The sequence below is a fragment of the Plodia interpunctella genome, chromosome 10, assembly GCF_027563975.2.
Source record: "Plodia interpunctella isolate USDA-ARS_2022_Savannah chromosome 10, ilPloInte3.2, whole genome shotgun sequence".
In the NCBI taxonomy this organism is placed as follows: domain Eukaryota; kingdom Metazoa; phylum Arthropoda; class Insecta; order Lepidoptera; family Pyralidae; genus Plodia; species Plodia interpunctella.
This window is the reverse complement of record NC_071303.1, coordinates 1,395,195-1,418,656: the sequence shown is the minus strand read 5'-3', so window position 1 is coordinate 1,418,656 and position 23,462 is coordinate 1,395,195. Positions and strand designations below refer to the sequence as shown.

The window sequence follows — 23,462 nt, the reverse complement described above, 5'->3', positions numbered from 1 at the left end:
TAAAAATTGCAATATATCATAAAAACTCGATCAGGTATTAAGTTGGCGCCACGCCATAGACATTAAACATTGCTTATCAGATAATCGAGAAAATTCTTCATTAATTTGGTACCCTCACGTTTATCCTTTCAATAAAATATAAATCGCTGTACAAAATGATATACACAAGTATGTATGCCGAATAATTCAAAGGTTTAAACTGTTGACGACGAAACAGTTTTAAAAAATCTAAATTGTCACTATGACAGTCACAATAACAATTTCGAATTCTCGTATATTCACTGATAAGCCTAAGAATTTCAATTACACTTTAATCCACCGATTGAAATACACTGATGATAAATGATAATGGATAGAAATAAGATCACATTTTTCTTAATATTTTTGATAATACAAATTTAAGTCTAATACAAGTCAACTTTGTATCTCAAAAAACGTGATATGTAATGTACATGACTGAAATGTCATCAATATAGATATAATCGGAATTTTATTATTTAGATCTATGAATGCTTTGTTTTTTCCTGTACCTGTTTACTTTCCCAATAAAGTACATGTTTATCAAGAAAATGATTCAAGAAAAGTGAGTGCATTGCATATTATGAATTACAAATGTAATATACTTGATAAGATAAAGACACTGAAACTTTAATTATTGAAAACGCAGTATCTACTGCAAAAAGTTATCAATACGATTAAATTTAAAATGATAAATTGTTTGATAGAAACGGTCTAGATATAAACATTGAATTTCAGAGTCCAAGTATTATTTATTGAAATACTCCAATTCTGCTTTGAATCATAGATTCAAGATTGTATGATTTAAAATCAATCACAAAATTATTTCAGTTACAAGATTTAGCATACCCATAGTTCTCTTGTAGTTTTTATACGGGCCGGTAGAAATTAATATATAGGTCAAAGACTTTTAGGCCAAGCTAGGATAAAAACACTATTTGGATGATTTACGAATTAATTAAATTTGAATCCATGACAACATCCGTATCCTAATCTGAGACAAGTATAATCTCAACAATTACAAATCTTCCATCGTCTTCGTAAAAGAAATCTTCTCGAAAACATCTACCTACAGGTAAACAGCCGCGATAAGCTTATTTCCATTGAGTGCTCCTGTCACCTTTATCTGCGTGATCGATAAAATCTAGCTCAAATGATTAAACCTAGTCTCAGTAATTTTCCCTTATTCTGCGTAATGCAGTATCAGCATGATGCAAGCCTTGAACCTTCTATTGTTAACAAAAGATTTTAAAAATGTATCTGGTGAAACTCATAACCTAGATCTAACCTCGACTTTTTTATTTCGAGGGTGTATAATCAATAGTGAGTGACATAAATGGGAGTTGGACGCATACATACACATAATATTCATAGCTACTATATAATATTATATGTATGTCATGATTTTTTGTTTAGGTAAGTGCCTATAGTATAGTTATTACAATAATTGATTACTTGTATACATATCACAGTATGAAACGTAATTATTTTAAGAATGCAAAACATAATGCAGAATAAAAGGATTTAATCTTAAGAGATGTCGTTCCAAGATAGTGCAATGAAGAGAAGAAATCAATGATACCTATTTTGATGCAGTATAGATAGACAGCAGATATAAGATGGGTTTACAATCATTTATCGAAACAAGATCTAGATACGACGCATATAACATTGACTTGAATATTGCAACCGCAAATACATATAAAGTATCAAAATATGTTAATTGAGAACTGGATTCTATTGGGGAAACCTCAAAGTTACGTCGGCTCAGAAACATGTCCAAACATGTTACATTGACAGCGTTCCTTCCACAAGAGGTATTCCTGCCAGAACACCCATTTGAATAGTTATGATTCAAATAACATCCAGTGTCTTTAATTAGAGTACTTATTGTGCAAAATATTTAAGAAAATTGATGACATAACTAATAGGTTTTCTGTGTGGTAGTTAGGAGCTATTAGAATCAGAGCTGTTCCGTTTAAGTTCGTGTGATACTAGTAAATCATATTAAATTCAACTTTGGTACAAAGTCCTTGCTACCTTGCCAATTCATCTCATTATACATTATGTAACCTCAGATACACTAGGAAATAATGTAAGAATAACTTAATTTTAATTCCGCAAAACTGTTTATCATTGTTTTTATAATTTTAAGAGCCAATTGATAATGTGAAGGTGTGTGACCTTCTAAAATCAAAATTACTGTAAACTACAGACTATATAGCGTAATAGTTATTGTTGAGTCACTTATGGGGCCTAATCAAGGCAAACTACAGTACTGCTTTGTAGAGGTTGTCTACGCGCATATCCGAACTGGTTTTCGATTCATCTAAATATTTGAATATCGAAATTGCACAAGTCGAATTCCTGAATGCCAATGGACATGAGGAAATAGTTTTTATTCTACATTTGAATATACTAGAAGTTTGTCAAAACATTCTTTGAATATGTGCTAAGTTTTATTAGAAAGTAGGGTTTAAGAGAGTGCTGGCAAGACAAAAATAAAAGTAGAAACATAAGATTTTACACAAAAATTTAATATAATGAAGATTTTTGTGTCTAATTGGAAAAGGTAATAAGATATATTTATGTAACAGTCATTGGCAAATAAACCTCACCCTCAATTAACTTACTATCAGAGAGGTGTCCGGTTACAAAGTTCCAACTTTCTAATATGTCATGATAAGAACTAAAGAAATGAACTATCTTATCAGTCCAATACTGCATTTAAACAAAACATAACATAGAAATAAAAAATATATAAAAGTACCTACATAAAAGGCATGATAACATTTCATATCAATAGCAATCTGAATATTGATATTGTAATTCAAAACGTGACATAACGCCTTACAAGTAACATGCAAATTGACGAGAATTGTAACCACGTACGTGTGAAACTGCGCGTGTTTCATTCAACGATAAATATTATATTAGCACCAGTGTTTGTAGTTTAGAAATATGCGACTTCGTTTTCTCAAAAATGAAGTACGAGTATATTAATATATCTATCTAATGAATCTAATTTGAAAACATATCCCTATCAATTAAAATAAATGTTGCCTTGAAACATACATGAAGTAATTAAAGCTAGTTTGGTAGTGCATTAGTTTAGAGTTGAAAATGGTAACTTAATTATTTCAAATTTTAAATTCTTTGTTCAACTTAGGATGTTAAGATATTGATTGATTGTCGATTGCCGACTTCCAAAGCGCAACAACTTCACCGCAGCCTTTTCCCAAAGACGTCAATTAACAAATATAGGCCTTATAGAGATTCAAGATTCGAGGACTTAATCAAATGACGAAGGAGTATAAATAAAAGAAACGGTTTCTGGAATTATTACGGAACCATTAAGAGCAAATGTTTTCTCGTGTTGTGGGCCAAACGATTTTGTCTTGTGTCATGGTACAAACAAAGTTCTGTAGGCCAAACGATGACTAATATATACTGCTTTGGAATTAGCATAAAATCACGTCGCCCAGAAGTTAATGAATGTAAATTTTTACCACACAACTTTTCGGAGACACACTTTGATCGAGAATGTTCCTACGTCAATGCCTACGTTCTTGTTACATTAGAATTTTGGTGTTGTACCAAAGTATGTTTTGTGACGTCCTTTGTTTTGGTAGGTACAAATCTCTTCAGGGTGCAAAGATCAAGACGTTTTGTGAATATATAAATAATTAAAATAAAATTAAATTAAAAATTTAAGGCAACACCGATTCCAAAGCTTGATTTGCAAAGTTGAGCTGTTTGGCGGCTACGATGCCATGGACACATACAGATATACAAACTTACATAACTTAACTAACCTAACTCCTCTTCTGTCGTCGGTAGTTAAAATATGGTCCAAATATGTTTTAATACTAATTGAGTAGATAATGCTAATTGTAATATGAGCATAATTTAATATTTATTTGCATAGTTTGTGTACTTGCTGCTGCAAGTACACAAACTATGCAAAAACTCTCACGAATTTCAAAATATTATCGTTTCATAATACTATTTACATTATAGAGACTTTTCTAGAAAAGTTCTTTTCCTGAGATACATATATTTAAGATAACATCTTTATTTATATGAAAACAGTACACACTTATATAAATAACAAGATAGAAAATAGTAAAAACAATATCTATGTTAGCTGAAATATGGATCTGTATTTTAGAAATAATCATCTAAAAAACATTAGAAAAATTATATTGAACATGTCCATGAATACAAAATGGTGAATGTAATTACATGACAAATATAGAGCATTTAAAAGCCCATAAAGTCAAGAATTGTGCGTCACACCACCTACGACGAGCATGACTTCGATAAAGTAGTAATATATGTATATAACACTGGCCAGAAAAGACTGGATTACAAGAAAAAATAAGATAATATAGAAAAAAGAATTTAAAATTGCTAAACGATTGCTGCAATTTTCTGTAATTCTTATGGAATCTAATAACCATTACTTAATTGGTAATGGTTATGAGATTCATAGGAGTTGTAACCTTGTACCTGTTTTTATTGTAAAAGTACCTACTGTTTTTTGTAATTTTTATATGTCAATATATAATAAACAAAACTATTAATATTAACAAGAAATCGAGCAATTTTCCTAATCGCTAAATGTCTACTGATTCAACTGCAATTTTCTGTAATTCCTATGTTTCTAGTAGTGTTAACCAATTAACGTCTGCAATTTAACTTGTATTAAACGCCTATCCATCAGCTTCTTCCGAGACATGTCACACTCGGAAGTTACGTGGACGACCTCGGTATACCTAACCTACTTTTATTTACTTATTGTACTTACTAGAGTTGACATAATCTAAACATTACATAGTAATAAGTGTGGGAGTTAATCGGAAATCACGACTGTTCGAGATTATCACCATTTTGCTATTAAAGATTTTAGTTATATTTCTATTTATGGTTTTGTCAATTGTTAGGTATGTGGATTGAAGGGCACACGCTCAACTATGAACTAAGTTTTTTTCACGACGATTTTTAAAACTATATGAACCTGTTCGTAAGAATTATATTTCTCTTTTAATAAAGGTATCTTATAAGGTATCTTAGAAAAATAAAGGTATCTTAGAGATTCACAAACTTTCAAACTTCAAAAACAATCGGCACATCGCTTTGTTTGCTTCGTAAGTATATTTATCTTGTGACGCCCTAAAATAGTTAGATTTTTTAATGAAATAATGCAGCCGTTAAATAATTTCCATAAGCATTAAAATCAGCCTTGACTGTACAGAATTTTAAAAGTAAAATAATATTACAAATACGGAAACGAACGTTTGTCAATCTTTCCTAAGCGGCACGCACGATCGTAAAGTCAACATTGATATTTACAAGTAGGTAGGTATAACTACATATTTATTTATAGAACCACTATTTATAGAGGCGCTGAACTTTGTTAGATACCTATAAAAATATGTCGTAAGGTGAGACTCCATATTATTATTGATTACGTAACATAAAAGTATCACATTTCATAATATTTATCAGCTAATTTAAAGTAGCTGTCTTGTGTCTGGTCATTTTTTGTTTTTGTTTGCTAGTTTAGAAAAAAATATATTTTGTATTATTTGAAACGTTTTACTGTACTGTACTTAAATGAAGTTACTGTTGAAGTGAAGAATTTTCAATGCCAATAGAAATAATTGTACAGTCAAGCCTGCATGGGCCTCGATGCTGTGGCAATAGCGCCGAATTTGCAATGATTTTGGGTAAAACCTCGATGTGCTATGTATATATGCCTCTATGTGATAACTGTACGAACATTTGACGTCAGAGGGGGCATTAGGCATTATCTTTCTAAGATCACACGATTTAACTTGGGCTTAAGTAAGTTCAGGATAATCTTAATTGTTTCAGCCTCCACCGGCCTAACCCGAAAAGGCCGCATCTTCCCTTTCACTCCCACATTCGCCACCCACTTTCAGCACTTACAATCAATCACATTCCCTCCTAGTAATTTCAAATATAAACGTAAACAAAGCTAGCGTCTCATTATGAATCATTACCAGCCAGATTAGCGGTTATCTGTAATTTAATTATAGTACTGCGAGTTGTTAAATTGAAACGAGAAAAAACGTACCTACCTGCTGCTTGGCGCCGGCATGTCGTGGGGGCGAGGCAGGGGCAGGGGGGAGCGAGCGAAGAGGGGGGTGACAGTTGAGTGAGGTCAAGCTCGATGCAACGGAACGCGAGAGAGGAGCAAATAGCTGTAACGTTAACTTGTTATTTTGAGAAGATGCAGTAACGAAAGTTGGGTAAACAGATGACATATTGATTGATTAAATAATCATCAATATACCTAATAAAAAGAAGAAGGTAGGATACCAGTTTTATAATAGAGCAAAACTCTGCGCATGGATTTGGACGTATGGATTTTTCTTCTAAAATCTTTAAAATAGGAACCTAAACGAGCACTTTATTGATATGATGATAAATAAATCTGCTATGTGATAGAAGTTCCAAATTATATTCCTAATATCTAGACATACATTTGACCAAGGGCTAGCTCTTATCTGATGTTCTTGCGTGACCTGCGATCAAATCTAGTAAACGTTGTAACAGGTTGAAAGCGAGCATGTTCTTTATCAGTACCATTTGATTTCAAGGACACAAACTTGTCCTTGAAATTAAATACTTTTATAAAACACGTGCTCGAGTATTCGAAGGCTGCGTATTAACTCGTTATCGTGCATTCGCCATCACTAGTGAGGTCAACCAAGAGCACCCGCCCCGCGCCCACCCTGCCCCCCCTCCGGCCCTATATAAACCCAGGTCCACACGCGCGCCGCGTCTAACGTTCCAACGCAGCCGTGTAGCTCTACGCTCCCGCGATAACAAAACCACGCGCAATTGTGAAAGTGTTGCTTATAAAACGCGATTTCACGAGTGAGAGTACTTTGCCGCGCCGACGGCCGCCGAATACCAACTTCGCAACAGTTAAGTGGGGAAGGATTATCTCGTGAATTTTAGAGAGGAGAGGGTTCAATGGAAGCGAGGTTCGTGACCTGCCGGAGTTTCCAGCAGATCAAGCCGCCCGAAAAGAGCCTCGCGCCGCCACCGACGGTGAAGGGGCTCTTGTCACGTTTCGGGAGCCAAGCCCAGGCTTTGTTCGCACCCAAGAAACCCCGTTTCGGATCTTCAGTGGCTATTCACAAACTCCGCGAAACCAAGTGGTTCAAACATGAAGAACAGAACATATTGTGTGCTGTCCTCGAGTCAGGATTCGTACTCGAAGTCAGGGCGGAGGACCCGCTGCCTCCAGACTCTACCTTGTCACCAGACTACCATATGTATGCCATTGCGATGTGGAAGAAGGGTAAAGGTAGGTGTATCTAGTTTTAAAATTCATTGTATAACTCGCCAGCCTTGTAAATCGAAAGTTATCGTCGAGTATTTAGGGCGGTGGTACGTGCGATACGTGAGGCAGTTGGAGCCGCACTAAAGTTAGCTCGGCACGTTTGGTCACGGTCGCACGTACAGCGACGCCTGCTGAATAGAATTTGTACATAAATCATTGTATCGCGTCCGCACGCCCCTTGTAATTACATCAACAGATGTGCATCGCCGGTTTCAAGCATCTCCTTTCTTTAAACCTATTACAAACAGGTTCGTAAAAGTTTTAATGATAAATGAAAAGTTATAGGTCGCCTTGACATAAAAAGGCATGTCATAACATGAACTTATGTTATCTTATCACACACACTTAAACCGACATGATACAATTTACTAAACACTAAATAATTTGTCAACAGAAAAAACAAAGAACCCGGAACAGATAGAAGTATACACAGTGCAGCAAAAAGGTGTACGGAAACGAGTAGTCAAGACTACACTGGGTGCCTTTTGGAAAAAGGATTCTGTGATTCGCATCAACAACGTTGATGACAAACAGGAAACGCCCAACAATGAAAAGGACATCAGAGCTAAGGTAATTATAATCAAAGGTAAAAATGGGAAAGTTAGAAAGTTTCCAATTCCTTGTATTTCCTAAAAAAAAAAATTCATAACACAGAAAATTTTGTAATAAATAGCACTTCCCACAGCTTCGTTACATCACAAAAGATCAATTTAGTAATTACAATAATTAATCGCGTAAAGATGAGGTGTGACGGATCATTTATTACCATTTGAACACGTTTCTTTTGTTTACAATAGAACAACCTTCAGTGACGACATTAATGTTTAGTCACGAGATTTTGTTTCCTAACATTTTGCAACTTCGCATCACCAGATGCAATTATAGACTAGACGCCTTAACCTCATTCGATTTGTAAACAATCCTTGTCAAAGTGCACATTTCATTAAATACATTAAGTTCTATTAAAATGTAATCGAATCCAGATTTTTGACGACCTCAATTCATAATAATAAACGTCCCTATTTTAAAACAGATGTGCGTTGTTGTGATTGCATTTTCACGGTTCGCCGGCTTCTAGGTCTTCAAGATGATCCAATTTAACAATACCATTACGTTCTTTAATCTCATCAACTTGTAACTTAGCTGGTTTAATGCATGACTGAGTTCGTACCTTCAATGGTGTGTCATTATTCTCTATCGAACTTTAAAGTTCCTCTTCAAATGCGTAGGCTTGCGTCAGAATTGGAAACCTCTTCATTTCAGATAGCGAAAGCCTCGTGGGGCTTTCGTTCCTTGGCCACTGTGGTGTCACAGTGAACAGTGGAACGGCTACTAAGGAGCTTCTACTGATTGCAGCTGGATATGGCAACAAAGTCAAGGTTCGAGAGGAACTGGCATAATACACTGCATTTCGTCCACTGGTGTCGTTACGGAGAAACGCCCCAGGAAGCTCGCATGAGACAGGTAAATATTCCCAATTTTTAAAACTTCTTTTGTTATTTTGAGATTTCTAAAACCGACGATAGCTACACGGATGATTCAAGCCATATTAATTTATTGTTGCAGTACACTTCTCATTATGCATAAAATAATGTTGTAGTGAGAAGTTTGCACGTACATACATGCGCCGAAAAATAAATTACACGATTAAAAAAAAGAATCATATTTCAGACTGAAAATATGATATTTTTAAATTGTTGGCTCATAAAAGAGAGCGTTATGTTCTTTATAATATTTGTCTTCAAAAATTAGACAATCATCATATTTTTGTTTATAATGGCATTTTATCAACCGAGTTGCTTTGTCTATTTGTAAGAGTAAGGTCCATATTTCCAAAACGTTATTTTTTTGCTTGGCAAATCCTATTGCATATCATTTTAAAAAATATCGCATTTGCTTTCCCCATTCAAAAATACACTATGAAACGAATCCAAAATTGAATTTGGTGCATCGATCATATAAAAACATAAACTTTTGTCGTTTACATACATGTTTTCAAATGCATGCCATATACGATGGATGAACATAAAAAGCTGTCCTTACAACGCTTATTGTCGCCATAATTCCATTCTATCTTTATGTGAGAGGTGTAATGACAGTTTTCGAGTGTTGTACAATTCAAATCGCTTTATGTGATTGTGAACGCACTGTGGAAATACCGATGGGGGTGATATCGTGACACATTGGAAACTTGGTTCGACGGAGGCGGCGGCGATCATACATCAAGGGAGCAATGCATGAAGGGGTCGACGAATAAAAAAAAGAGATCGCAAAAAGTAGCAATTTTGTTACAGATCAGCTTAACGACGTCGAAAACACCCATGATTATCATCTTTTGATGGTAATCGTTGAGGCGCTTTGGACAATTACAACTGGCGACAAAGATACCGGTGAGACTTTGAATTTTACTCAATGGTTTGAGATACCGGATTTCGATGTGCCCTTACATTTGTGTGATGACCCGAAATAACGTATTAGTTACACATATATAATTAAATTTATAGCGATACGATTGTACTAAATCTATAATTAATTCTTGCTAAGCGTTCACTTAGCAACATATTTTTGTTATGATGCATCTATATTTACACAATTCTCAAATCAGGCGTAGCATTTAACAAGCACAAAACTGCACGCGATGATAAATTATCTACTAAAGAATGTTAATCGGTAGTTATTATCTAGAAAATGTAATAATTAAAAGCACGACAATAACCTGACATTTTAATAAATCGACATAGATCGTTAATCCGTACAATACGTTAGATTCAATTATGTTAAAAGTAGTATTTATTATAGGAGATTCGGTTACTAGAAAATATGCAAATAAATGTTGTATAATATTAGCCCCAATAATCACACATTTTTTTAAAAAATCATAATTATTTACTTTGTGTTGTATTTTCTAAAAATTAATATGATAGTAAATTTAAAATATAGTTATGCATTATTAAATTAATGATATGCGATGGCAATTGAATCAATAATGAGATCATTCAGTTTTATAACACAAAAGGCGTTTACTTCAACGATAATTTTCTATAGACATTAATAAATTCCTGTAATGAGCTCAAAATCGAATAAGACAAAAATTCTACAGAATTACTATTTTGAAAATTTAAACAACATTAAAAACCTATAAGCACATAAAATAATATTTCTATATTCAATAGAAAATTCGAGAAAAATGATATTGAAATAAAAAACAGTAAACTCATAAAAATGTTCGATAAACAATCGTTTATCGAACATTTTTATGAGATACAATATCATTGCAATTTTATCAGTGAACTTGTTTCTCATAAAAACATTATATAACGTAGAACATACAGAAAACGCTAAATTCATTCTTATATAAGAACTTTTTAATTTTATAATATTTATACTGCCAGTGCGTGATTAATAACACGATTATTATTTAATTGATTAAAAAAAAGTCGTTCTTTCAATAAATAAGTTAACTCGATAAAAAATTGAGGTTACCGCGATAAATAGAACTTCGCAATAGGATAAACTACAAATAACCGGTTGTTTAATAAAAGATAACAAGCAATGTCACATTCAACTATTATTATATATCTATAATGATACAAAAAAAATGTTTTTAATGAACTATTTATATAGAAGGTATATATCCTATTATTATGCGTAATTATATGCGTAAAGTAAATAAAAACAAAATATAAATCCAGAATAATCTGCCAAAAACATCAAACAATGTATTTCCGATCGAACTTTAATGTTGGCTTTTTGGACTCAAATTTATTCATTTGTAACTATTATTTGTAAATCATCATCATAATATATATCTTTCTGACAATATTGACATTGTGTATTGTCTTAAATTTGATATAAATAATAATTATTATATATTAATTGTGGTTACAATTGATATGACCTATCACACGTTACGATATAATAAACGTGAATTTATCTTTCCCAAACAATTAACTCTCTTTGCCGATAGCCAGTCAATAATTTTCCTTAAACCTTATCTGTGTATTGTGTATATATTAAGTATATGTAATACATTGTGTAATGGTGATTGGTTTTAGTAAGATATGTGTTATAATCGTGTCCATTCAACCCTATTCTAATTATTGTATAGATTAGAAATTTTAACGCGTGTAGAAAGGGACTATATATGTTATAATTAATTGCACATTTGTTAATTTAAAACATTTGTCAAATGTATCATTTTAAATTAAACTGGGTATTAAAATAGTACGTAGTCTAGTTTGAAATATTAAATATAATAATTAGTCCCAAAAAGCTATGTATTAATAATCGTACTAGCAGTTTAATATATGAGGCTTAATGAAATAGAAAAAATATCAGCTAATAGTCCAATTTCATTGTTACAGATAAGCGAGTCGCTCAAGTGGGGCAACATCGGCATGAACATGGGCGTAATGCTCGTCAGTCAAAGTCAGAACAATGGCAGAGAAAAAGCTAAATCAGTCTGAGTACAACCTGCCAGCAACAATGCTGGCCATTACACTTGCTACGCGTGCTTCTGGCCACCACGGCCAAAGAACATCGCCAGCGTCTAATTTGAATTCGAATTACGCTTCGGAAAAGATATTCCTTTTTTGATTCTCATTTTTTTGTCTCCTCTCTTGTGACAGTATTCTCTTCGTCTCTCTTTGATTTGCTCCACTTATAGCCTCTTCTATTCGATTTTTAAATGTGAAAATTTAAATCTAAAACATTCCTGATAAGATAAAAGACGCCCCCTAGGCTTGTACTTTAAAATCTTCGATATAAAGTTCTAATCTATTGATATTACAATGTTTATCATACTTTAATCTTAACATAAGCGATAATAGTTAAGAGGAAATCATTATATGGTCTGAGAGTGACAACCCTAGTCTTATGAGTATTTATATGGTGATTTTCTGATTAAGAAGACTGTTTTGATTTTCTATGAAAATTATTGTTGTGTAAACGAGTGACTATGAAAATTGCACAATTGACAAAAGTACATTTTCTGAGAAATTTGCCTTGTCAACATCATCAACATCATTTGAACATCACTGTTTTTTTTGTGGTCGAAAAAAAGAGTTTTAAAAAAGTATTGAAATGTTGTTTAAAGTATTTTTAATTTATAAAGTATACTTAATGCGAGCTAATATTATGAGACAATCAGATGTTGACTGTTGTGAGAGTATTCTACTATTAAATTAATGTTCTATTTATAACGAAGCATTTTTATAAATAAATGATTACTTGATTAATATTATAGTATTATTTATTATTTACTGTTTTATTATAATTCAAATCATTTATTCAGAAATTAGACCTTCACAGGCACTTTTTCTCGTCAATTTTTATGTGTATAGTTATTTCTCATAAGCTACAAACTACTGGCATTTCGGAACGACCACTGCTGAGAAGAAATGACGAAAGAAACTCATTTGAACAGTGTTGGTCCCTATCATGCCAGATCGGCTTACCATTATTGTTTCTTACAATGTTTTCTTCTAATAATATATAAAAGTACATAATGTACACAGGCAAAAGGTATATCTAAACTAGGTTATGATTGTGATCCGAGTGCTGATTATATGTGAAACACAATTAACGTACATAAAAATATATGAGAAACGAGATGACCAGTTCCCTCTGGCAGCACCCGTTCACGAGGTGACGCATGGGTCAGCCATCGCGTAGCACAATCATAATAGAGGGAACCTCACAAGCTATTAGCTTTTGCCGTTCGCTCATAACTGTTTACTGTCAATATCTGGAGTTATAAGCGACGCATCGCGATGAAATCTATACCAGATTTTAAGTTAGACCATTCGCTATACAACTGTGAACCACATCAAATTCCATACAGTATTTTTTACGTAATGCGCGAACAAACATACAGAAAGGCAGACAAAAATTAAAAAATGTTTTGGCTTCCGTTAGTCCCATAAAGCCCATTCAAATTTTCTTTTATTTAATTATATTCTATGTTCACTTACAATTTTGTTATATGTATAGATCAGAAATGCCTAAAATTATCCATATATAAGAGTATATAGGTGCTAAGTTCAGATAATAAAGAATAACTTTTACGGTACTATTCACTGAATTGGCAAACACACACACACAAGAATAGAAAATCATCGTAACGGATACGGAATCGAATGCCGAAGGGATGAATAATCGGAAATTACGGTGTTCGTACGTCATTGCACTCGCTTATACCGAATGAGAGTCATTGTTGAGCCACAGCGAGTGATCTCAGTTACGTTCACCGTTAAAACATATATTACTAGATGTTGCCCGGGGCTTCGCTCCTGAATGGGAATTTTGAGATAATTTCAAATGGTGAAAGAATTCTTGAAATCGGTTCGGTAGTTTCGGAGATTATCAAACATAAATTCACAAACCTCTACAAGTGTAGATTATTATTATTTATATAATAATCTATATTATTATAACTGTTTCAATATATTGAACAGCTAATGAGCGAATATATAAATCAAGAAACATATTTTCCGCGTTCATAGTTGAGATTATAATATCACTTTCTCTTATCGACACGACAATCAATCATTAATGATTGTACCGTGATAACAATTGAATTAAAAAGAGTACAACAAAACATATCCATGTAAATTATATCGACAATATTCGCAACAAAAATATATCAGATCTCATGAGGAACCTTCTAACTATCATCATCATCAGCCTACATTTATCCCACTTTATGTGGGGTCGGTACAGCATGTCAGTCTCCTCCACTTCTTAGGAACCTTCTAACCGTACAAGCCTTATCACCCTGGTCCGAAATTACTGTTGATGTCAAAATAAATATCTCTATTTTTTTTTTAATTTCCCTGACCGTCCCTGAGTTGTAAGAATTTGTTTTGAATGAACAATAATTCAAAACAAATCCTTACAATTTTATCCTATTAATATTATAAATGCGAAAGTTTGTGAGGATGTATGTTCGTTTTTTTACGCAAAACCTACTGGACGGATTGTTATGAAATTTGGTACACGGGTAGAATATAACCTGAAATAACAGATAGGGTACTTTTTATCCAGAAATTCCCACGAGAGCGAAGCCCCAGGGCACAGTATACATATTATAAAAAGGAGTCTATTTGGCACAAAAAAATAGTGTCATTACATAACTTATTACGGTTTTACTCGAGCAGGGACTTCTGGTTTTTAAATAATTATCACAAAAAGGAACATAACAAATATATATAACTTACCTGTTTCCTCAACCGTATTATAACGTTGGCACCGCACACACAATAACTTACGTGTAAAAAAAATATTTTTATTTACCGGATACATTTTTGTTTTTAGCCTGTGGACGTTGCGTTCCATTGCAACAGCCTACCCATTTTAAAAACATTTATACAACATAAAATTATCTGAATTTTCCAAAGCTGATTAATACAGATACTTTATGACGTATTTATCTCGTAAGAGATATACAGAACCAATTTAGCTGAAAGCAACGTTTAGCTAAATAGTGGCCTTATTCATATTGTTATTCAGAAATAAGTTGCTAACATATCGCCTATGAGTAGAGAGAGTCCCCTGTTCACACACACTCAATGGCGGCGGAAGAAATAGATGATAGAGTGAGAGAAATAGCGAGAGAGAGAGAGAGAGAGAGAGATTAAAAACCAAATGAGAAAGGAGTTTACCTAGAAATCTTTCCTATACCTATAGACCTATCGAATTCTAACGAGAGAAAGAGCTAGAGAAAGATTACAAAGCAAATGAGAAAGGAGTTTACCAAGAAATCTATACTAAAACTGTCCTCAATGGCGCAGTGTTAAAGTGCTTGCCTCTGAAACGAGAGGTGGACTGAAAATGATCTTTTTCTGATTGGCCCGGGTATATATATATATATATATATATATATATATATATATATATATATATATAGTCTAGAACTAGAACTTACTTTGGGGCTAGCTCAATCTGAGGGATTTGTCCTAATACCTATACCTACCTCTCTGAGCAATCCAAACAGCATGTCGGTAGACAGCGACCTCTCGTGGGCCTCGTCCATGATGACCGCGCAGTAGTTGTCGAGGTCCGGCTCCCGGAGCCCCTCACGCAGCAGAATGCCGTCCGTCATGTACTTTATCACCGTTTTCGGTGACGTACAGTCTTCGAAGCGAATCGCGTAGCCGACTTCGTCACCTGACACAAAGTTTAAAATGTACGAATTTATTTTGTAATAGCGACCCGCCCCGGCTTCGCTCGGGTAAAACTATAATAAAAAAAGTTGCCTATGTCACTCATGAAGGTTTCATCTATCTCTGTGCCAAATTTCATTAAAATCTGTTCAGTAGTTTTTGAGTTTATTAATTATTAACAAAAATACAAATTCTTTATATTAGTATGGATTTATTTTGGACGAGGCGTGTGGATTGGAACACTCTACACCTTCTTGTGGATGTCGTATGACTAAGCTATAGCATTCACGAGGAGGGTTGACGTCACGCAAAATCCAATTCAAAGTGTTTAATGCCATTCATATTGCAATGAACACTTTAAATTGACATCGGCAGGCGGTTGTAAAAACTTATCCAAATTTTTCATACAGTCAGACGCGACAGAGGACTGTGTTTTATTATATGTTGGGATTTTAAGGTCATTTTTATCGTTAGAAGTTAATGTGAGCCCGTAAATGATAAAATGATAATATCTGTATATATTATATATATATAATATGCCCGGGTTTCGCGACTATAGCCCCGAACGCAATTAGAGATCATACAAAACGAGTGAAAGAAAGAGCTATGTATTTAACATCATGTAACCTGGCCTTGAGTAACATCGCAAACACAAAATTGCGAGAAAGAGAAAGAGAAAGAACTATGTATTTAACATCCTATATATGTATATAGAATTTTAAATACCAGGCTATGTAGCCTAGTAAATGTGTTGTGTGTGTTCCACTCTACGCAATGATCTAGACCCTCAGCCATGAGGAAATAAGACTATACCATATGTGTTTGCCGAAAAAATGATTTCTTTCTCTCTCTTTCTATCTATCTATCTCACTCTACCTCTCCCTCTCTTTCTTTCTTACCTAGCCTGGTGTCCATCTCATCGCAGACCCGCTTGGCGACAGACATTGCGGCGACGCGGCGCGGCTGCGTGCAGCCGATCATGCCCAGCTTGCTGTAGCCCTCCTCGTGCAGGTATTGTGTTAGCTGCGTCGTCTTGCCGCTGCCCGTTTCGCCTAGAATACATGACGCGAGTGTTGACTCGTGACGTTGCTGTTTGACGAAGTCGGTGGCGCAATGGTAAAGCGCTTGCCTCTGAACCGTGAGGTCCTGGGTTCGATCCCCGGTCGGGTCATGATGGAAAGTGATCTTTTTCTAATTGGCCCGGCGGTCGGTCTTGGATGATTATCTATATATGTATATGTTATAAAATATAGTATCGTTGAGTTAGTATACCATAACAGAAGTATAGAACTTACTTTGGGGCTAGTTCAATCAGTGTGATTTGTCCTAATATATTTTTTATTTATTTATAGATAGATAAGACATTTATTCCGTACTAGCTTGTGTCCGCGGCTTAACACGCGTTAATTTTCCTTTGTTCTTCTCCATACTTCAAACTGCATGTATGCAAAATTTCAAGAAGATTGGTTAAGTAGATAGAGCTTGAAGAGGCAACAAATAAACAAACAAACATACTTTCGCATTTATAATATTAGTTAGGATAGTTAGGATCAAACGACACATAAAATTCAGTACAAACGATCTGATCTGCGCGATCTCTGCTCGACTGATAAATAATTTTTAGACCGGCTCATTCGGACCTAGAATATATTGCGACACCGGTTCGTAAGACAAATGTGGGGGCACGGTAGTACACGTTTTGCTACCGTCACGTAGATTTCATAGGCATTCGTTATCTTATATCTAGAGTAATGAAACGGCCAAGCCACACGTTTTAACTGGAATGGAGAGTATGTGAAGTTAGGTCTGGTAAAGTCAGCGCGCATATATCAAGAATCTTGGCTCTTTTACATGAGATCTAATCACTTTTTCATACATTTTGACAAAAGTGTAGAGTTTGTGAAGTTAGGGCTTGTAGGTTTAGAGCGTGTAGTCTTTGGAGCTTGGCTTTATACTTTATTCTGTTAACTTTTTGACAGGATAAGCAAACTAGATTCGTCTTGGCAACATTTTTACATGAAAATGTTTTTGGTGGAATAAGTTTTTTTTACGAAAATGACATTTTTAACACAAGCTTTTATTATTGTCGCAGAGGTCTCATTGCATTCAATGTGTGACAAAAAAAATCATGTTCGTTCGTCCTTGTTTGGAGCCATCCTTGGGTGTACCATCAGGTCACGCTTATCATAATAATGCATTGTCATCCAAACTAAACGTGTGTACAATATTTCAGCTCAATCTGTCGGAGATATCTGCTTCAAACTTGAGTTGCAAGATTCCACCCGAGATTTACAGACATAGTTACATGGCAAATTAATTAAAAGCTTCTAAATTACTGTTGTAATGTTTCTTAAAACACTACAAATTACAAGTTCCGCGCTAGAGCAATTATAACTTGGTTATCCCGTTATTGAGAACCAGGTAAAATAGTTTTCATCGAGTGACCAAGGCCAATCCCGGCTTCGCTCGGGTAAAAAAACCATGATAAATATATACACTAAACCTTCCTCAGGAATAATACAATACTATCTGTTAAAAAAACCTGCATCAAAATCCGTTGCGTAGTTTTAAAGATCTAAGCATACGTAGGGACAGTCAGCGGGAAGCGAGTTCGTTTTATACTATATTGTGATAAACCAAGATTTTCTCACGTCTTAACTTCCGTGAACCATATCCATACCAGACAAACTGCTTATATAAGTTATAAATTTGAGAAAAAACGAAAATACAATGTCGCTTTGTCATAGGTTCCTCTGAAAATACACTCGAATTCATAATTCAAATCATACCTATATATGTAAATTCGTCTTCCTAATTTTTAATATATGTATAAGACCCATATTTGTTAATTGACGTACATGGAGAAAAGGCTGCGATGAAGTTTGTTGCGCCGCTTCTTCACCTGCGCTTTGGAAGCCGGCTTTAGACTTAGTTTAAGCAATTTTTTGACGTCACTAAGTGATGTATATCATCCTAAATTGAATAAAGAATTTTGAATTTGAATTTGACCTATATCCATACTTCCACACTAATATTAAAAAGAGACACGCCAGTACTGTAAAAAAAAAACTCACCAACGATTATGACTACATTGTTCTCTCTGATGACTTGCATCAGTTCTTCTCTGACCGCGAACACGGGCAAGAAGCGACGTTGTTCGCCAATTGACATTTTTTTCACGAATTCCGATTTCGATTCTGGCTCTTGCTCCTCTGAAAACAATTCAAAATTGATTACTAATTTTAGGATGATATTGTAGCGGGAGCTAGGTGATATAAAATATTTAATATATCAACATATTTTACAAAATAAATCAATTAAACAATTCGAAGCATATTTGTCCCACTAATATTTTGCAGGCAAAAGTTTGTTACTTCTTCACGCTCAAACGGCTGGGCTAACATTTATGAAATTTGGTATTGAGGTAACTTGGATTATTTGAAAATTTTTTATCTCATCATCATCATATAATGTGTGTATGAATGTTATTGCTAACATTGGTGTCAGATTTCATTCAAGTAGCCCAAAGGCAGCTGACATGAATTTTATGACTACCTACCGCCATCTAGTGGCAGATATTTTTATCTCGAAAGTATACGATTCCCGTAAGATTTGATTAAAAAATCTGATAGTTAGTAGTGCTTTATAAAGTAGAGCACTATATAGATGGCGCTACTGTGTATAAAATTAAAAACATATCCGCGGCTAACACCGTGCGGTGCAACTATAGCAGCAGCGGCAGTTCGAGGTACAGTGCAACTAGATGTTGAATACAGTATGAACTTACCTTTATCTAAATGTTCCGCGTATTTATATGCGTTTCTTGTTGGTCCATCTTCCAGTTCCTCTTTTTCCTTTTGAATGCCCATAATGTTACCTGTAAAAAATATAAGTTGTGATTTCACTATTCCAATATAATCCATACTTCAATACTATTATTATTCCGCTTTCACGGCTGAACCGCTTGACCGATTTCGATGAAATTAGGTATGCACTTAGGAGACAAAGACCACCGTTCAAATATTGACGACTTTTTTTTTTCAAAAACCAACCTCCAAACGACTGTAATGGGGGATGAAAGTTTGTATGAAAATAATGTCTGTTTCACTTTCACAGATAAATTCAGTCGGGTGAAGCCGCGGACAAAAGCTAGTAATCAATGTCATTGTCCCGGGCTCGAAACTGGTATTTCTTGATCTGGTTTAAAAATAATTCAACCAGGTTAGTATCCGTGATTGCTCCGCTCTGAGGGGAACGCTTCTGCGATTAACCTGGTTAATCCCAACACGCGCATGACAAGGACCATGCTATGTTTTCCCTCTTTCTTTTGTATATGTTTGTTACACTTCCACGCAAAATCTACTGGATGGATTTGGTACACGGGTGGAATGTAACTTGGAATAACACATAGGTTACTTTTTATCCCGAAATTCCCACGGGAGCGAAGCCCCGGGGCGCAGCTAGTAATAATGAAAATGTAAACGGAAACCATACCGATTTTGGTGCCTTCTAGTTTCCAATGTTTCTTCTGAGCTTTCTTCCTTTCCTTCTGCTCCCTGAATGCTTTCACTAAGGCCGAGCCCTTCCTGGCATTCACTGCCATATCTGAGGTCGGGTCTTTTACCTAGAAAATTAAAACAATTCAAAACGCAGCAATGAATATTATGTTGGAAATATAAAACGACCGATCGAAACGATATTCTATCAAGACGATAAATTTAAAAAGTTAAAATGTTGCCTTTGTCATAGTTGCCGCCCGGACATTCTCGGCAACTTTTTGTATTGAGATTTTAAAATACAGTGTCACGAAGTACATTACCGTTGTAACGCAGCTACGCTTTGTTTGGATTCTCTTTCGATGTATTTCGCCTGCGCTGGCACATTTGGATCTACTGTCATAAATTTTAAAATTCAAAATTCGCTCGAACACTTTGACGCGAAAACATTACGATCAAGCTAGCGAGGCAAGAGGGCGGCCGTGATAAATTTATAAACATTAAATAAAATAATAAGAACAAACCCAATAAGGGTAAGTGCTCCATTTATTGTGAATATATATAACGTATCACCTAATCTCTATTTTAGATTTTTAATTTATATTTAATTGTTCTAGGTCTTACCTTAAGTTTTACAATAAACTTACTTTGCCACCTACTGCCTAGTGCCTATTTATTATAACCCACGATAATAAAACCTGACACCGTCTTTTTTAATAGATCAAAAATCAAATTTGAAAAGTTATTGTGTGGGTACAAACTATCCTAACTAATATTATAAATGCGAAAGTATGTTTGTTTGTTTTTTAACTGTTCACATTGTATCTACACAACCAATCTCCTTGAAATTTTGAATAGATGTTGTTTAGTATGGAGAAGGGCATAGGGTACTTTTCACCTGGGAAAAATAACTGTTACCGGGGCAAATTTGCGTGGGCGTAGCCGCGGGCAACATCCAGTACTATATAACTATGATGTCAGCTGATAATGTGTTTGTGTTAAATATAAATAAATATATTAGGACAAATCACACAGATTGAGTTAGCCCCAAAGTATACTATATTTTATAACAAATACATATATACTCAAAGATACTATATTTTACAACAAATACATATATAGATAAACATCCAAGACCCGGGCCAATCAGAAAATATCATTTTCCATCATGACCCGACCGGGGATCGAATCCGGGGCCTCTCAGTTCAGTGGCAAGAACCTTACCACTGCGCCACCGAGGTCGTCAATTGGTCGTTTTAAAAATAACCACGAATATTGAAACAGATACTTACAGGAATGACTGGCTCAGGTTGTTTCGTGAACACGATCCTCCCATCCAGGAAGGGAGGCACGATATTGTGTACCAGCAAGTGTACTCGGTCCACGCTTTCCTGTTAAAATAAAAACAAATCAAGAATCAACAACTTGGCGTGTGGTCTTGTCCTTTTTAACTCCCGACGCAAACAGAGGGGTGTTATAAGTTTCTGTCCGTCTGTGTATGTGGCACCGTAGCTCATCAACGGGTGAACCGATTTGAATGCGTTTTTTTAATAATAATGAGATGAAATTTGGATGCGGTTTTTTTCATTTGATAGCAAAGTTTTATGCGGTGCTATGTTTGATCAAAATCGGTTCAGCCGTTCAAAAGTTACAGCGATATTATAACAATAGAGGGGAATATTATAACTATCTCCAAAGAGGGTTGACGTCAGGCAGGCAGCCGGTTGTGATAGCACAGCCGAATCTTCAAAGACGAAGAATTGTTTTTGCACAGTTTTCTTACATCGATACTATTATCATAAAGAGTATGTTTGAGGCGGGTAATCTCCGAAACTACCGAACCGATTTCAAAAAATTTTTCACCATTAGAAAGGTATATTATACAAGATTTCTATAGGCTATACTTTATCTCAAAATTCTCACGGAAGCGAAGCTCCGGGGAACATCTAGTAATTTAATACATTTTGTATGCCAAATGGAATAGCATAGAGCACACTTACACTACACTATATACACCACTAATTACTTAAGTATCCATAGTAATACTATAAATGTGAAAGTGTGTTTGTTTGTCCATGCCTCACGTCCAAACGGAACCAACGGATTGAGGTGATTTTTGGTGTGGAGATAGTTGGACAGCTGGAGTGTCATAGGCTTTTTTCCGCAGACGGAATCGCGGACAACAGCTACTATGTGTATAAATAAACGTTTGATTCAGTTTCATCCTCACCTCGTCCAAATCGTTGTTAACATTGATAGAATGCACGACACCGCTGGTAAGCATTCTGTTCCGCTCCCACAGCTCGTTGTCCTTGTCTATCTGTTGTCTCTGGGCGGAGACCTTCCTGTTCTGTCGCTTCACGATCTGTTCCTCTTTGCGCGCGATGTATTCCGCGCTCGTGTCCGCGAACGGATCTGATTCGTCCGCCTCACCTACGGAATTATTTAAAAAATATATAAAAAACTAGCGACCCGCCCCGGCTCCGCACTGTACTATACTATATTATATCATACTATTATTATAAAGAGGTAAGCGTTTGTGAATTTGTATGTTTGAGGCTGGGGTAATCTCCGAACCGATTTCAAAAGCCCTGGGCAACATCTTGTATGTTATACATATAACTTGTACCTTCCTCTTGAATCACTTAATCAATCAAAATCCGTTGAGTGGTTTTAAAGATCTAAGAATACATAAGGACAGGCATCGGGAAGTGTATATGTATAAACAAAATGCTATAATTTTTTTCCAAGCTTTTAGTTAACTAGCAATGTATGTAAGTTTGTATGTACCTGTGGAATCATTAACTCAATTTTGAAGATATCTACAATCGATTGAACTGAAATTTTGTACACGCGTTTGGTTTGGATGACAAACGCATAATTACGATATGCATGACCAGATGGTGCACCCAGAAACCGCACCAGACGTGTGAATGTGAATTAGAATAAGACATACCTTCGCCCATATTATACCAGGCTCGATCCAGTTTCTTCTCAGCTTCTTGCCATTCTGGATCGTCTATATCCAGCCCGCGTCTCGAACTGGCAAACCTGAGACACAAAGTATTTATTTAACATGATATTAATTGAAAATAATTCAATAAAATTCACTTTCAACAAAAAAAAAACATATTTTTAAATTTATATCTGACTAGCTGCGCCCCTGGGCTTCGTTCCATTGGAAATGGTCTCAGAATGAGAGGACCGATCACAAAAATATAACGCGTCGGCCATTTTCCATTTAAAGCATATTGGGAAACCAAGCATGTGATTTTTTGATGGTAAGCAAACACAGCCAATGGTTACCAACAACCCAAATCGAGTCACCGATGCGTGCCGACTTTTTAAGAAAGCAATAAACTATAATAATGAATATATAAGGACACATCACACAGATTTTACTAG

At 35.0% G+C, this 23,462-nt stretch overlaps 2 protein-coding genes across 5 annotated transcripts in view; one reads left to right on the top strand and one right to left on the bottom strand.

Moving 5' to 3' along the window:
• Prp16 (pre-mRNA processing factor 16) overlaps positions 1-23,462 on the bottom strand; it is an 89,556-nt gene that overhangs the window by 63,444 nt on the left and 2,650 nt on the right. Inside the window, exons 4-11 of one of the 3 annotated variants that reach the window (XM_053750407.2) lie at positions 23,014-23,108; positions 22,288-22,490; positions 21,350-21,448; positions 20,056-20,185; positions 19,349-19,438; positions 18,636-18,773; positions 16,461-16,613; positions 15,372-15,565 (exon numbers count right to left, since the gene is read on the bottom strand). In XM_053750407.2, the coding sequence (XP_053606382.1) occupies positions 15,372-15,565; positions 16,461-16,613; positions 18,636-18,773; positions 19,349-19,438; positions 20,056-20,185; positions 21,350-21,448; positions 22,288-22,490; positions 23,014-23,108 (1,102 nt within the window). Of the gene's footprint in view, positions 1-6,121; positions 6,223-15,371; positions 15,566-16,460; positions 16,614-18,635; positions 18,774-19,348; positions 19,439-20,055; positions 20,186-21,349; positions 21,449-22,287; positions 22,491-23,013; positions 23,109-23,462 lie in introns of those variants that run through there. The other 2 variants (XM_053750408.2, XM_053750409.2) reach the window with 2 other exon arrangements.
• l(1)G0469 (lethal (1) G0469) lies at positions 6,829-12,636 on the top strand. Of its 2 annotated transcripts, XR_008405007.2 has the most exons (5): positions 6,829-7,363; positions 7,794-7,969; positions 8,756-8,863; positions 9,694-9,789; positions 11,764-12,636. XR_008405007.2 is itself a non-coding variant. In XM_053750438.2 (4 exons), the coding sequence occupies exons 1-4, from the start codon at positions 7,027-7,029 to the stop codon at positions 11,863-11,865; spliced, it is 723 nt and encodes a 240-aa protein (XP_053606413.1). In that variant the 5' UTR covers positions 6,831-7,026; the 3' UTR covers positions 11,866-12,636. The 2 variants fall into 2 exon arrangements, 1 of the variants encoding a protein (XP_053606413.1); XM_053750438.2 differs by lacking the exon at positions 9,694-9,789 and having other exon boundaries at positions 6,831-7,363.